Source organism: Atta colombica, unplaced genomic scaffold (genome assembly GCF_001594045.1).
Source record: "Atta colombica isolate Treedump-2 unplaced genomic scaffold, Acol1.0 scaffold134, whole genome shotgun sequence".
Classification (NCBI taxonomy): domain Eukaryota; kingdom Metazoa; phylum Arthropoda; class Insecta; order Hymenoptera; family Formicidae; genus Atta; species Atta colombica.
This window is the reverse complement of record NW_017259222.1, coordinates 2131573-2146973: the sequence shown is the minus strand read 5'-3', so window position 1 is coordinate 2146973 and position 15401 is coordinate 2131573. Positions and strand designations below refer to the sequence as shown.

Sequence of the window (15401 nt, the reverse complement as noted above, 5' to 3'; positions counted from 1 at the left end):
TGCATTGTATTTCTATAATTAAATGAATGAAGATTGTTCTCTGAATTCTGTGTGATGTACCATAATATTCGACGAATAATAATGAATGACATAAACAGTGATATATATATATATATGTATATTTAGTGACGGAAATATTGTTATTCCCTTATAATTCTCGAAATAATAAACAATTGTGAGAATTATAGGGCAAATGAGAGTGTAACACGGTTGTTGGAGCGTGATTAAATAATATTGTTATTCAGTGCAGTTTTGAATTGAATATATTTCTATACGAATTTTTTTTTCGACTCTTTTTAGATTTATCATTAGCATTACTGTCTGCAGAAATATGAAAACTTAGGAAACGAGAACGGATTGAAATTTTTTTCTATCCGAATGCGTATTTTAAATAGCGAATACTTTTTTTTGGATTTAATTAAATTCAATTAGATTCAATTGGATGCAATTGGATTGAAAAACTGCATTTCCTATTCAAAATTTTGAATTGAACACTATTCACAATGTGTGTGTTGTGAACAGAAAAAGTTAATATTATTTATAGATTAAAAAGTATAGAGATATGTTCCATGCAATTCCTATAAATGAATAAAAATGCATTCAGAATTGAAAAGCATTTATTTTAACATTCAATATTTCTGAATCAATATTTCTGAAAATCTGAATCCATTTCAATTCATTTCAATTTATTCTCGTTTGCTGGAAACATCCCTCATGCATCAATGGCAGCCACTAAAGAATTGGATGATGTTAAGTGAAGTGCATGAATTTTTTTCGTTATAATTTTACTACATGAACGATATTCTTATAATATTTGTTCTTGTAATCTCTCATTTCCTAATGAAAAATTGTATAAAATTACAACGAAATTTATGCACTTCATTTAGGATCATTCAATCCTTTAATAGCTGCCATTGATTCATGAAGGATGTTTTCATATTTCTGAAAAACTGTAAGTAACGCTGATGACTCTAAAAAGAGCCGAAAAAAAATTCGTATGGAAATATATTCAATTCAAAACTACACTGAATATATAACAGTATTATTTAATCACGCTCCAACAATCGCATTACACTCTCATTTGCCCTAATTCTCACGATTGTTTATATGTATATTCATGATACATCATTTTACAATTAATATTGTTTTTAATTAATCTTGAATTAAATAATTTGATTTAAATTAAGTAAAGAGATAATTGCGATAAAAATAAGCTTCATTTATCTCAATAAAATTCATACTTTTTCAATTATAAGATATTGTTTTAAATAATTTATTTATACAATATCATTACCTGCATCTTTTTTTGTAACCTCTATATAAAATTAAAAAATATAACTTAAGAATTATAGATCTTACAGAGAATCTTACAAAAATATAATTTTTTAATTAAATATTAATCACGCTTAGAGAACTTCGTGGATCGTCGATTCTATCTTGGTTGCAAACGATTGAAATATTATTGCCATCGCATTGAAAAATGTATCAGATTTAGTGGCCTTGTGGCCTTACTCAAAATAGATAATTAACATCGATATCGCGATCAATATCAAACTTCGCTAGTACAGAAAAAAAAATAGAGTTGCATGAATCAGAATTTATATGCGCGAACCCGACAATCACGATGTCAGCACGTTCGCCATGAGATAATACGTGAACAGAATTCGTCAGTTCGACGATTATTATTATACGGAAGATGAGTGGTCGAAGGCAAATAATCCCTGTGAAGGACTCCAGATCTGTAATCTTTCTAAAACTTTTAGAGTGAATATTCTGAAATCATTCACACTTAAAGATTAAAAATTGAATTACTCTTTTCCTGCAAGATTGATGGCTCAATTTTCTCTTTAGAATGAGATTCCACTCTAAAGAGTTTAAAGAGTAAAGAAAATGACTTTCTATCGTTTTTCAATTCGTTTTCAAAAATTTGAATAAATTCATGAAAAATGATTGCCGATTCCGCTCAAAGTCAGAAAACTGGTTCATAATTCGCTCACTCCGAAAGACACGCCGCAACATAGTAAATTTCCTCATAGAAAATACGAAATAATGAAATCGGCATGTATTTCCCCTCCGTTGTTAGGCAATGCGTTATCGTCGCGTGTCGACATTAATAAAGTTCAACGGCTGTATAGAAAAAACAGTTCGGGAAAATACTATAGTACACCTCAAAAACGTCGTACACGCGGTCGATTCACGGCCGAGATCGGGCTTATCGCCTCCTTGCCGTTCGTACTTTGCGTTTCTCTTACGTTCCCCACCCTGGATAATGTGCGACGAGTAGCACATGCAGATATAAAAGCGAACTTACGAGGGTGCCGGATTCAGTCGCTCGCGACACGTGTGTACGATTTGATGAAGACGAGATAAAAAGGAGAAGTGACAGCTTTGTATTTTGGAGCTCTTTGTGATCCTTGAAAGCGAAAGGGCGACTATTCGAGTAGGAAGGGCCAAAAAAAGCAAAGAAAGCTGCCTCTGTCGTTTCAACCCCCGGGATTTCAACGATTGGCGATTAGGAAAGAGGAGACTTCGTCAACGTGACGTATTCCTCGAGGATAATTAATCTCTCAAGGATGATCTCCGCGTTGAAAATGTGCTGTAAGTACGATCTCGCGTCGTAATCTCGCGTGCGAGTTTCTCGCCTTAGGCACTGAAAAAAGTCTGGTAACAGCTATCAAATATCGAGTGAAATAATTCCAATCAAATGTTTGATTAATATAGCTAAGAATAATTTTATTTTTCTAAATATTTAGTATAAATATCCAAGTAGCACAGCAGCGCTTGCAAAGCATTAAAAAAGCGATTATATATGCGCTTTTTTAGCGCTTTGTTAACGTTTTGTAAGCGCTGTGTGCTACTTGGATATTAGCAAACATAATATAATAGTATAACCAATTGTTTTGATAATATTTATTAAATATTTATAGAAAAATAAAATTATTTTCAGTTATATTAATCGAACATTTGATTGGAATTATTTCATTCAACATTAGATAGCAATTACCAGAACTTTTTTTTCGGTGTGCGTTTCTCTCCGCGTATTAAACTCTTGATTAAATGTTGCGTGTTCGATCGACCTCTTTTTTTATTCATCGGATCATTTTTTTATTCTGCGATTTGCAAATTAACGATTATTTCATCGATCACGGCGGATCTTTGCGATTGCACGCGCAAATGATTTATTTCATCGATATAAGAAATTGTCGAGTATCAAAGCTGATGTAGCGGAGAAAAATATTCAGAAAAAGTCGATAATATCATTGAATGCGTCATTTTGTAATCTCTCTGAATAATACAGCCATTAAGTTATCGCGATGATCTGAAAATCGCGGTATGAAAAATCCAATTGAAGTACATCTTGTTTCACACATGATCTCTACAGTAGCAAATTATTAATAAATGTTGGCCCAATATTGGCTCAGTATATCTTCAGTTTAACGTATCTTCAATTAACGTATCGCTAATAAATTGCTATTAGAAATGTGCACATGGAAAGAACAATTTACTAAAGTGTCTAAAAATTTAGTTTAGTTTAGTAGATACAGATCTGAAAACAATTTTGTTGGACCATTAAAACTTTATATAGAACGTTAATATGACAATACTGCAAAAATTTTGACATTTTAGCAGCTTAGGAATCCTAAATAATTTATTTTGATAGCCTAAACAAAATTATTTGCAGATTTATATCTAGCTAAAACTTTAGCTAGATAAAGATCTGCAAACTTCAACAAATTGTTCTTTCCATATGTAATACATAAAGATGAAATATGTGAAACGGAACTATTATATATATTGACTGTCGAATACAAATTAATTTGTCGTTGGCGATCTATATAAATAGACGTCAGCTGTTCACTAATGTGATTTTTTGAAGGGAAAATGAACATACTTGCAATGAAATAACAATTAACAAGTTACACATGGAAATCCCTTTAGAAATCGTTGTAATGTTTGCACGATTTTTAAGATTGATATGAAACAATTTTCGTATAATTGATATCGATAATTTATTTATCGAACGTTTCGGTTAAGCTTCTAGCTTTCTTCTACGAGATATACAAATTTCATACATATCTTCATCCTGTAATTACACTCTAACATCTAAAATTTCCCATAACCAGTTAGAAAGCTGGATGGTCAACCTTAAATATAATAATTGAATATTAAAGTCAAAAGATATCAAAAAACTTACAGAAATTGCTGTGGAGATTCACATCAAAAACGAATAAATAAATTACCGATTATTAATTATATGAGGATTGTCTCATATTAATTTTAAAAACACGCAATTATTGCAGCACCGATTCCTAAAGGTTCATGTGTAACTTGTTAATGTGAAAATAAACATTTTATACATTTTGATGAGAAGAAATAATTATAAGTATAAAGTAACTGATATAAAAATGGCGATAAAATGATAATTGAATTATATAGTGTCAATATGTTACCAAGTAGAATCACGATTTCCTCGAAATTATATCTTTCTGGAAATATGGTCGCAGTTTGCAAACATAGTTGCTGGTACTTTTTCATTTTATAAAAGCAATAATACAAAAAAAATAATAATTTTTATTTTATTTTATTATAAAAGCAAATCATAATTTTAATAATGTATAAAATTAACTCTTTCCGAATCAGGTAGAAAATTAATATGGAATTCATACCCCATGCTATTCAGGACTGAACATATATATTTGAAATACTTTTATTTAAAACGCACTATTTGCAATACAAACGTATTTTGTATTTTTTATTTTAGCGGATCACATAAAAGTATTACGTATTTTGTATTTAAAATCGAAAGATTGAAAGCTTTTTGTATCTTGTAATTTAAATAATAAGATTGATTATCATTAGTATTTGAAATACAAAATACAATATTTTCATAATCTTTTGTTAATACTGAAATACAGAATACAAAATATTTTCATGTATTCCGAACAAACACAAAATATAAAATACAATTGTTTTACCAATACTGTTTTTCAAATAAAAATATTTCAAATACATGCCCAGCCCTGGCTATACTTTATCATAAGTATGTTAATTTAGTACGACAGACAACGTCGCATTTCAGTTGCACAAAACGGCAATTTGCGAAAAGTACTTATTAAGAAGTTATAGAAGTTTACATCTAGTTGGGGTATGTCACACTCCATCTAGTTCACTGAAGATTAATAAGTTTTATAAAAACAGAGAAAAGTGAGGGAGAGAACTGCAAAGTACATGTGACCTGTACATGTGACATCATCCGTCGAAAACACAACATCGTCACAAACCCATACAATACAGAAACGTACAATAATATAACTACAACGTTCGCAATGTTATTGTAATATTATTGGAACATTCTAATTATTACAATGTCGCTGACATAATATCTGTGCTGTATAGAAAAGGATCGATTATTAGAGATCCCAATTTGCTAAAGTCACAGTCGCGATCCGTTGGCTTTCACGTTCGCCTGACCGCAAGAAATGCCTTGACATTAATTGCGACTCGTTCATTTGCCCAGATCACTTCCTGACATTCACACGGGCTACGATCAGCGTCAGTAATTAATCGTTCCCTTTAGCTGAAACGGGAACGTGGTAAAGGATCGGAGGCACAAAAAGCTACCAGAAAAGGTGAAAAGAAATCTGGAAAGTTCCAATCATTGTCTCTATTTGTCGACTGTCGGTCGCGCCCGAGATTTTTCTCTCTCCTCTCACCTTTCTCTCGCGAACCTTGACAGGCGCGACCGCGTAACGAGTGGCTTCCGGAAATCGTTGACTATATCACATCCCTTTACAGAGATTGTATTTTCTTTCACATTCTTCACAAATGGAAGGCATGCGAGGCATGGAAATGTCCATTCTTGTTTATGTGACATCCATGAATCATTCGTTCGTTACGAGACTTCGACGAAGCGTGCGATTACAAATCTTTCGCGAGTCGCTGTATATATTAAGTTGGACAAAAAACTCTTCTCAATTTTTTCTCAATAAATGACTTTTGTCAAGCGTAACGTGATTATATACTCAATGAGAACGGCTTGATGAGGCTATCTGAAAAATGGTAGGAAATATAGCCGAAGAAATATTCAGTATCTTAATGAAGTTCTGATTTTAAAACTTAATTTTGATTTTCTTTAAAAAGTAAACCAGAAAACTTCAATTCATTATTGATGAAAAACTAGCTCATGAAAGATACATTTCATGGAAAAAGTTTCTGATATTTTTCTAGTGTATCTTAAAATATTTTAAGATATAATTTAACATAATGTTTGAAATAATAAGTCATTCAAGAATTTTCATACATGACAAGTTATATGATAGTAGATTATAGTAAAGTTTGTAAGTTTATATTCTCGAAAATGATTTAAATAGTATTTGAAAAATATTATATTTTAATCATTATTTAATTTGTCATTTTTAACTATATATTTTTTAATACATGTTATCTAAATGCTCAAATATTGTCTCACGCGGATCGCATAGTTGTTTTTCAAACCATGTGCTTTTTTTACGCGCTTTCCGTTCTTCTTCAACAATGAGTCATGGCATGTAATTTTCCATAAAACTTTATTTTATCCCGTAATAAATATTTCATCCAAAATGTATATGTATGTGTTTCTTTACTTCGTACTAGAAAACACAATAATTGTAAATGAATCAAATAAAAAGTTAAATAAAATTTTCAACAAATTCTCGCGGAGATTCAGTACTTTTCACTCTTTTGTACCTCCCAAGGGAAAAAAAATTATGCGATTGATCATCCAAAAAACATACATAAAAGTCAACAAAAAAAATCAAAATGACTTTATTTTAACATCAATAAATTTTGCAATAAAAAATCACATTAATTTGACTTTTATAACGTCAAAATAAAGTTATTTTAACTTGATTTGATGCGTTCTTTGGATATCTGCCAGATATCGACGACGTTTCGCGTTCGCGGTTCTTGATTTTAACACACATCATAAACTGAATAATTCCCGCGCTATTGCTCTATAGTTGCTTGTCACGTTAATTTTCAGACGTTTAATTACCGAGTCATTTGTCCGAGAATAACGAAGGATCACGGGACTGATTACAGTAATTAAATCGCGAGCGCGTGTGCCTGTCCGCTTCGCCTCGGCATCGCGGCATGGTCGCGAAAACGAACAACGTTATTATCATCTTGACAAATCAATGTCTCGAAAGTTAATAAATTACAATAGTAAGAAAGTGTGTAGGAGAAGGGAATAATATTATCGGTAAAGTCTTTGTTAGCCTCTTCGGGCACTTTCCGCGTATCGCATAGATAAGATAGCGCCGGCAGCCCGGCAGCAAGCGATCGGCATTCTTCATAAGCAATGTCAAACAAAAAGCTATTTTTCACACAGCGTCGATTACGGTAAAGTGACAACCTTTTTGCACGCTACATTGTCCACCGAATTAAAATTCCAGCTTAGTTCACAGCAACAAAACTGTTGATACTGAGAGACCGCGCCTTGTACATTGTAAGACTATCGTTTCACGTTTTAAATTGAAGGTTTTGATTGGAAAAACGATTTGGAAAAAAACGGAGAAATTCGCGAGCTGCTGCATTCTACTGTCGTTGCGTTTTACTGTCGCGTATTAGTCATTTATTTACTGCAGAAAGACAACACAAACGGCTTGATAAGAACATTTTTACAAAGAGTCCCAATGAATTGATCTAATTGCTACTTAATAATTACTACAAAAAAGATATAAATCGATAATCTCAATTCTCACTCATCTCACGATTGATTGCAATTTTTTTTAAGGTTATCGATCAATCACGGTTTTTAACTCTCTCAGACTTTGTATACATATCCAGGTAGCAAGCTGAATCTTCGTCATTTGACATGAAATGACATTTTGTCATTAAAATAACGATAAATAAAGTCAGTTTCTTACTTGGATTGTAATATATTGTACAACAAATTTGAAGACATCCATTAAAATGTATTTAATTCTATCGACATTACTTGACTTAAATATATACTTAAATATATATTTAGATATATACAACTTAGATATACAAATTTAGATATACACAACAATGTATTTGTTAGAAAAATAGTCAAATAAAAAAATTTCTTATTTTTTAAATATATTTAATTTAATTTTTAAGTTAATTTTTAAAGTAAAGTTTTAAGTTAATTTTTAAAGTACCTTTGAATTAAATTAAAAAAAAAAAATTTAATATGTTTCTATTCAAATCAGTTCTGAAGGGCGATGTTTGCTGAAGTTATAAATACTTTTATGAGATCGGTAAATGAAATTTGATCCAACGTACTGCCGGCAACCAACGATATCGCAAACTATTGTTATTTTATTACTGGTATCACTTTTGTATCTCTGGAATGATAATCTGATGAACCGTTGACAGACAGTAATATCGCGAACTCTATTTTATTATCTTCGCGCGATTTCCGGGAAGTTTTCGAAAATAACTAGGTTGATGCGATTTTTTTCTTATGAATTTATGATATCCCGAGGTCGATCATTAGATCGCATTTATCCTACTTATTTGGATATGTATACGTGATCTCTCGCGTATGCAGCGCGTTTGCATAAACTTTATGCAAACTTTATATATGGGAATCATGCGCCACGAAATTCGATGGCTCTCGCCGCGTTCCGACGCTTTTGTAAATTAAAGGAAATTGCGCGATGTGAAGTACATGAAACATTATATCTAATGACGCTCGTCCACCACCGCACAAAACTCGCGACTTCGATTTCGCGGCTGCACGCGGCGAATGAAGTTCCAGCGAGATATTCCTATCCCAGGAACACACAAATAAATCAATAAAAATGTTGCAAGCTTGCGATTAGTTTACGATTAATGTAGAATCAGCTTAATATATTTGTTTGTATTGTTTGTATCTTTAATCTCTCTAATCATTAATTACATATAAAGTATTTTTTTTTATATGATTATTATTATACATTAGCCCATTTCTTTACCATTTTCTTTTGGTATATTGATATGCAAACAGATATACACCGGATTCGTTCGAGATGCATGTGAATCCGCCTTTTCGTCCGTTCGCCTCGACTTTTCGCGACTACGATCGCACGAGAGAATTATGTCACAATTTTGACAGAAACGACACGCGGAGGAGAGCATCGCTCTATTCTTAGTAGCAATTTATTGACGATACATTACTATTAGTTAAACATTGGGGACATGTTGGGTCAATAATGTGCCAATAATTGTGCGATTAAGGATGTCCTTTTAACGTAACTTTATATGAAGATCGAAAATATTTTGCACGATTGCTTGATTCTCAATCATCGCGTTAATGTTTACTTTCCATCGAAATCTTCAATTTGATTCCACTATGCGTGATCCAGATTAAATTGAGAATATTATTTCCATTGGAAATAGAGGCTTTATGAAACGGGAGTGAAATAAGTGCAGTCAAACACATTTAATCCGGTTTAAATTCAGTTCTACGTCGCATTAGGTGTTTCAGCAGAAATTAGTCTATTGTTTACGCAACGTATCTTACAGTATAAATATTATAAATTAAGTAATCGGAACAATTGATTCGCAAGCGACGCACTCATCATATCTTTGTGGAGCGCATTTTATCGTGGATTCCATATTGACACTTGATTAATAAATAAAGAGAAGATAAGTGCAGAGGAAACAAAATAGTTCGGAATTAGAAATATCATTTTGGTGTGCCAAAATATCGCACGATGCGACAAAAGCGAAATATATCGCACGTTCATGGAGAATTAATAAAATTTTCAACGTCTATATATACTTATATGTAGTTTTATTATCTGTCGATATAATGGTGAAACATTATGAATTAATAATTAATAAGGCGATAATTCGAGACGTTATCATTGAATACCAATTATTCAGTCATATAACAGAAAACTGATAACATAATATAATTATATATGTCATATTTATTTTTAAAATCTAATGATACATGTATATATAGGTTTTTAAAAAGTGATATCTTTAATAAATGTTAATCTATTCAATTCAACTAGTATTTGTTTAAAATAAAATTATTTATTACACATTAATAATATATAAATAAGCGTAATTTTTTCAATAATGTGTAAAATAACTATTGATGAAGAAATTTTGTTGATTGATACTTAGGTGCATGGAAAATTTTCGAATCTTTCTACGCAGTTTTTATCAGTATATGTCTTACTAATGAATAATTTTATCAATAAATTATTTTATATCTTGTTACTAATTTTAATAAATCATTAATTAAAGCGTTATTTAATAATATACTACAAAATCAATTTTTTTATTTTTGCGTATTTCATGTCTAACTGTATTTATTTTTTTAAATAATTTTCCTTTCAAAATCATGTAATAAACAATACAATAATACTTTATTTTTTTTAAATCTGTGATTTGAGATTTGTCATTTTAATCTATCTATTTTCATCAGACTTCGTTTTTGTTTCTTCAGCGACTCTCTTCACAAATTAATAATTAAACAATAATGATATGCTATTTCTTAAAGAAAGACCTCAAGGATTAAAAAAAAAATCCGAAATGAAATTTCCGAAAGTCATCTCCACGTATTTAAAAATCTGAATTGCAGCGCGAGGATTGAGTAATCGCGGCTGATTTAAATCGCAGTTATCGGGACGACGAAAAATAATTTCGTAAGTCCGATGATGTTGCGTTTCGCCATTAAAACGTGGCAGGTAATCCCGCGAATTTCCACGCGTCTCGCGCGATTCGTGCGATCTCTGAAATCCTACAAAATCTTTGTGACAACGCGTCGTAAATCAGCGTTGTTGTGCGTATGTCGTAAGTTTATTTTTCGCCAATTCATATCGGAGAGGCAACTCGGTATGGCGGAGATATCGCGCAGATATGTCAGATATTTCGATAATGATCTACTTTACCTACACTTCGATATAGAGAGAAGGGAAAAAATGAAGAATTCACTTTTATCCCCAGAAATCTATTTTTATTAATTATATTATATCGTTGCATTGTGAGAATAATTGTCGCTTATCTTTCTGTAATCATTTAATTTTCTCGGATAATTAAAGTTGGACAACTAAATTAATGATTACGCGTAAAATCGATGACTAAATCAATTTATCTTGTCGATAGTAATTAAGTCATCAATATCAAAAGTTAAGTGCGTATCTTGTAAGTCCTGTAATAGTAACCCAAGAAACACACCGAGAGAAATGATTTCATTTTAACGTCATGAAAGTTAAAATAATAATTTTTGTAATCAGATTTATTCTCATCGATCCAAATTTGTATCATACTGATGACTTAAACGTATATCTATCTCACTTTAAGTTCCAAAAAATATACATTAGTTCTAGCTACAGAAAACAGACTACTTATTATATATACTAAGATAAGGCCTCTCGCTACCAAGCAGAACAATAAGTCATTATAATGTCAAAATGATGTCAAAGTGACTTCAGAATGATCATTAAAAGTCATTTTTCAATCATTTCCGATTCATTTTAATGTCATTTTGACGTTATCGTGACTTGTTCTGCTTGGGTGTGCTCGTTCGATCGAGTTTCTCCCCTTTCACGCACGTGCATGAGTGAACGTGGCAGGAATAACGAAAAAAAAACAACGGGATATCGATGAAAAAAAAGAGGGAGAGAGGGGGAAGGAAGAGGAAGTGTTACGATTCGAGGTGCGCGCGTATCTGAGAAAACGATAGCGCGATGACCAGATTGCACTACAATTGCATCAATTGAGAACGTGTGTTGTGTGCACGGGACAAAGCCAATTATATAAGTAATGTTTAATATCAATAATCATCGAACGCGTCTAACTTTGTTTTTCATAATGCGAAGTAAACAAAGATTCACTATCTCGAACGTGTCGCAATGATCTCCTGATTCGATCGAATGAGTGGCGCGAACGCACCACTCCTTTTTTCTCCCTTTTCCTTTCTTTTCCGCCTTCGGGTGAAGGCAAACTTCCCCGACTTCAGGAATTTTTCCTGTTCCCGATTGCCATCGAGAGAGGCTACTGGGTCACCGTCTTCCGCGAAAGTAAGCCTTCCCCCGTTACCGCGTAAATTTATAACTATCAATCAAACCGACAGTCTGACGATTTTCGCAAGATATACGTCAAGATTTTCTGTGATGACGAGATTTTCGCAAGACGCGGTATATTTCCGCCGACCGCTTTTCCCAAGGCGAGAGACACTTGTGCGGTTTTCCCCGTGCATTCGCGATTCTACCACGAGGAAAGTTCAGGAGATTCGATCAGTAGGAGTAATTAGATAACAAACGAAATATGGCGCCAATCTCGAATACTTAGAATTTTCATTTATTTGATAATTATAAATTAGCGAATAGCTTGTCCGAGTTCCCTTCGCTTAGTTTTGCGTTGCAATATAGTCTTGCTATTTTTATACGATAAAAAGTGTTTTCGACCACAAATTATAAATCTATTATCGCAAGGATGACTTCGTTTATAGCAAGAGATCATATTATCAACAATAATATAATTGAAAGGATATGATCGACATTGATTACATAGTAATGTGGAGATAAGCGCGAAATAGATAAACGAAGGAAATATTTGAAAAGCAATGTGTGAAGAGATGTATTTATATATAATTCGGAGGCTTCGTTTTTAATCGATTTTGATCTTCATCAATCGATTTTGGAACTTCAACTAAGTTCATCAGAAGTTTTCTACAATAAGTTATTATTAAGCTTTGAAGCAGGTATTCATAGTGGATTCTTATTTTGAGACAGTCTTAAGTAGAGTCTTAAGACAATCTTAAAATTGTAATACAATATGTGATTGGCTTATAATATCTTAAGAAGGACTTAAATATATAAGAGCTATAAGAGATTAAATATGAGATGTCAATTCTTATATTTGAGATTGTCTTAAGTACAGTCTTAAGATATTATTAGTATAATTCTAATATCTTAAGACATTACTTAAGCCAGTCTTAAAATAAGAACGGAGTATGTATACCGGCCTTTGTCTTAAGCCATAAGAAACTGTTGACTAGTCACAGTTAAATGTACAAGAATAATCGATTATGAGCGATCAATCTTATGACTTAAAGCTTATTAATGATTTATTAGCGTTTTCAATAATATAATGGCCCGTATTTTCTTAAGACGTCGATCATTGCAAATGATGTACGCAATTTGTTAGAAATACTCGCGAAAGTCCCGCGATTTCACTTCTACCTCGAAAAAAAAAACGTCCTATCACGTCAATCGTTCTCTATGTAAATAACGTGGCTAACGGGATCCGATAGAATTTTTATCCGTTTCGTGATGCGTGTATCCTGGATGATGTGCTTTCGAAGGCATCGACGAGGAAAATTCGAAGCCGCGTACGAGGAAAAAATAACAATCAGCTGGAGTGATGATCGTCAAACTGTCATCACTATGATAGGCAAAGGTCAAACGAAGAAGATAGGTTTCGATCGCGAAATCGGAATTCCCAAACAGAACACAAGTTATCATGATAAAGTAAATGTCAAAATGATTATTAAAAATTACCTTTCAATCGGTAATGATTTATGTAATTTAACGTCATTTTTGATGTTATCATAACTTGTTTTTATGCTTGGGAATTTCGCGGGTTTTTTCGTATCAGAATAGAAATTGAGATTGAGATTGAGATTGAATCTCACTTTCAATCTTTAGTCTGATACTGTAAGTATAACCCAGGTAGAACCAAAGTCAAACACAAAATAACAAGATCAAAGTGACATCAAGTAGTCATCATTTTTAAAATCATCATGATGATATTCGATATATCTTTGATTCAATAATTTTTAAATAATTTTTTAATTAAAAAATAACTTAAAAATCCTTGTCAAGTATTACATAAATGAAATCATAAAAAGTGTATCGATCAATAATATTCTTATAATCTTTTTTTTTATTGTCTTCTACTTGATATCGTCTTGATTTCGTATTCTAGAAAAAGAGATCGTCTTGATTTCATATTCTAGAAAAAGAGTGTCGCTTTATTGTAATTCTTGTGAAATTCTCGAAGAGATAGAAGGCTAAAACGTTGACCGGAAAACGCTTCCGTTCTTCTCTGTTGCGACACAATCGAGTCGCAGCGTGCATTCACCGAGAACACGCGACATATTTCCTCAATGAGATACGTATGTCATTGGATTGTCGGGGCACGTGCGTGAGTACGTGATCGCACGCGGGCGGACAGCCACGGAATAGAAAACGCGTGGCCGAAGGTTCATTCACCAAATCGATGGAAACTACCGCGCGAAGGTTGAACAACAATTGTTGTTTATAAAGAAATCCCATCATCTTAGTATTGTCCATATAAGAAAAATCACACGCTTCTTTCACAAAATATATTATCTTTATCAGTACAATATTAAATTAAAAAACGATACAAAACCAATATTTTTTTTATTAAAGTCGAGGTATATTTCTTGGAATCTCGTTTTGTAAGTTGCCATTATCGTAACGTTTTACCTGAGTCACTAGCTGAGCGATTAGTAGAATAGCAAAACCTCAAGGAAGACACGGTCAATAAAAAATCAAAATGACTTTGTTTTGTATTCGTAATAAATAGTCAAATTTCGTAAAAGAAAAATCGTCATTTTAACTTTTGGTTCCTTAGTAAAATGGCGTTGTAAAAACTTCGTTGAACGATTTATTTTTACAAAAAAATTGTAAAAAAAAAGATATACCGGTGATAATGATGAAACAAATGACAACTAATCGGATAACAAAGTTAAGTCAAGATAAGTACACGTTAAGGCAAGAATAGTCTAAGTCCATTAAAGAGCGTAAATTGTCGTGGAAAATGCGTAAATAACTTCTGTATGCGCGAATAGATTAACTCATAATACCTTTAAGATCTCCTCGACACGAACTGGCGGATTGCGTTTAGAATCGTCCGGATGCACTCAAGTGTCGTTTTATCTTTATTTTTTCGATGAACAACAAGAATAAAACGATAATTGCATTCTTAAACACAATCCTGCATTGAATCCTAATTATATTTGTAAACAATATTAAAACAAATAATATAGAAATTTTATTTTAAAAAATTTTAAGTAACTTTTAACAGTAATGTGATATTTTTCATTATCTCTATAAACTCTTGTGCAACTGCACGTTTAAAACTGCACGTTTAAAATTATGAGCAATAATTTTGTACGTGATTAGTGCTTGCTTTAATCACATGATAAAATTAGTTGCTTAAATTTTCGGAATGACGAAATTATGTTTATTCTGCCAAAGTATAAATTAACTTTAATTTCGATTCAATTTTCCTCTTTATCATTTTCTAAGTCTTACAAGAAAATCATCGGAGCCGTTTTTCATTGATTTTGATGGGCTTTAGATATGTTGTAAAGTATAAAAAAATATTAGACTCATATTTTTTTTTATTAACTTCGAAAGATTTAG

General features: G+C 32.1%; 1 protein-coding gene across 1 annotated transcript in view; it reads left to right on the top strand.

Moving 5' to 3' along the window:
* Window positions 1-2340: 2340 nt before the first annotated feature.
* LOC108684431 (putative inorganic phosphate cotransporter) overlaps window positions 2341-15401 on the top strand; it is a 17070-nt gene continuing 4009 nt past the window's right edge. The window contains exon 1 of the mRNA XM_018188744.1: window positions 2341-2598. Within this exon, the coding sequence (XP_018044233.1) occupies window positions 2574-2598 (25 nt within the window). The 5' untranslated portion in view covers window positions 2341-2573. The remainder of the gene's footprint in view (window positions 2599-15401) is intronic.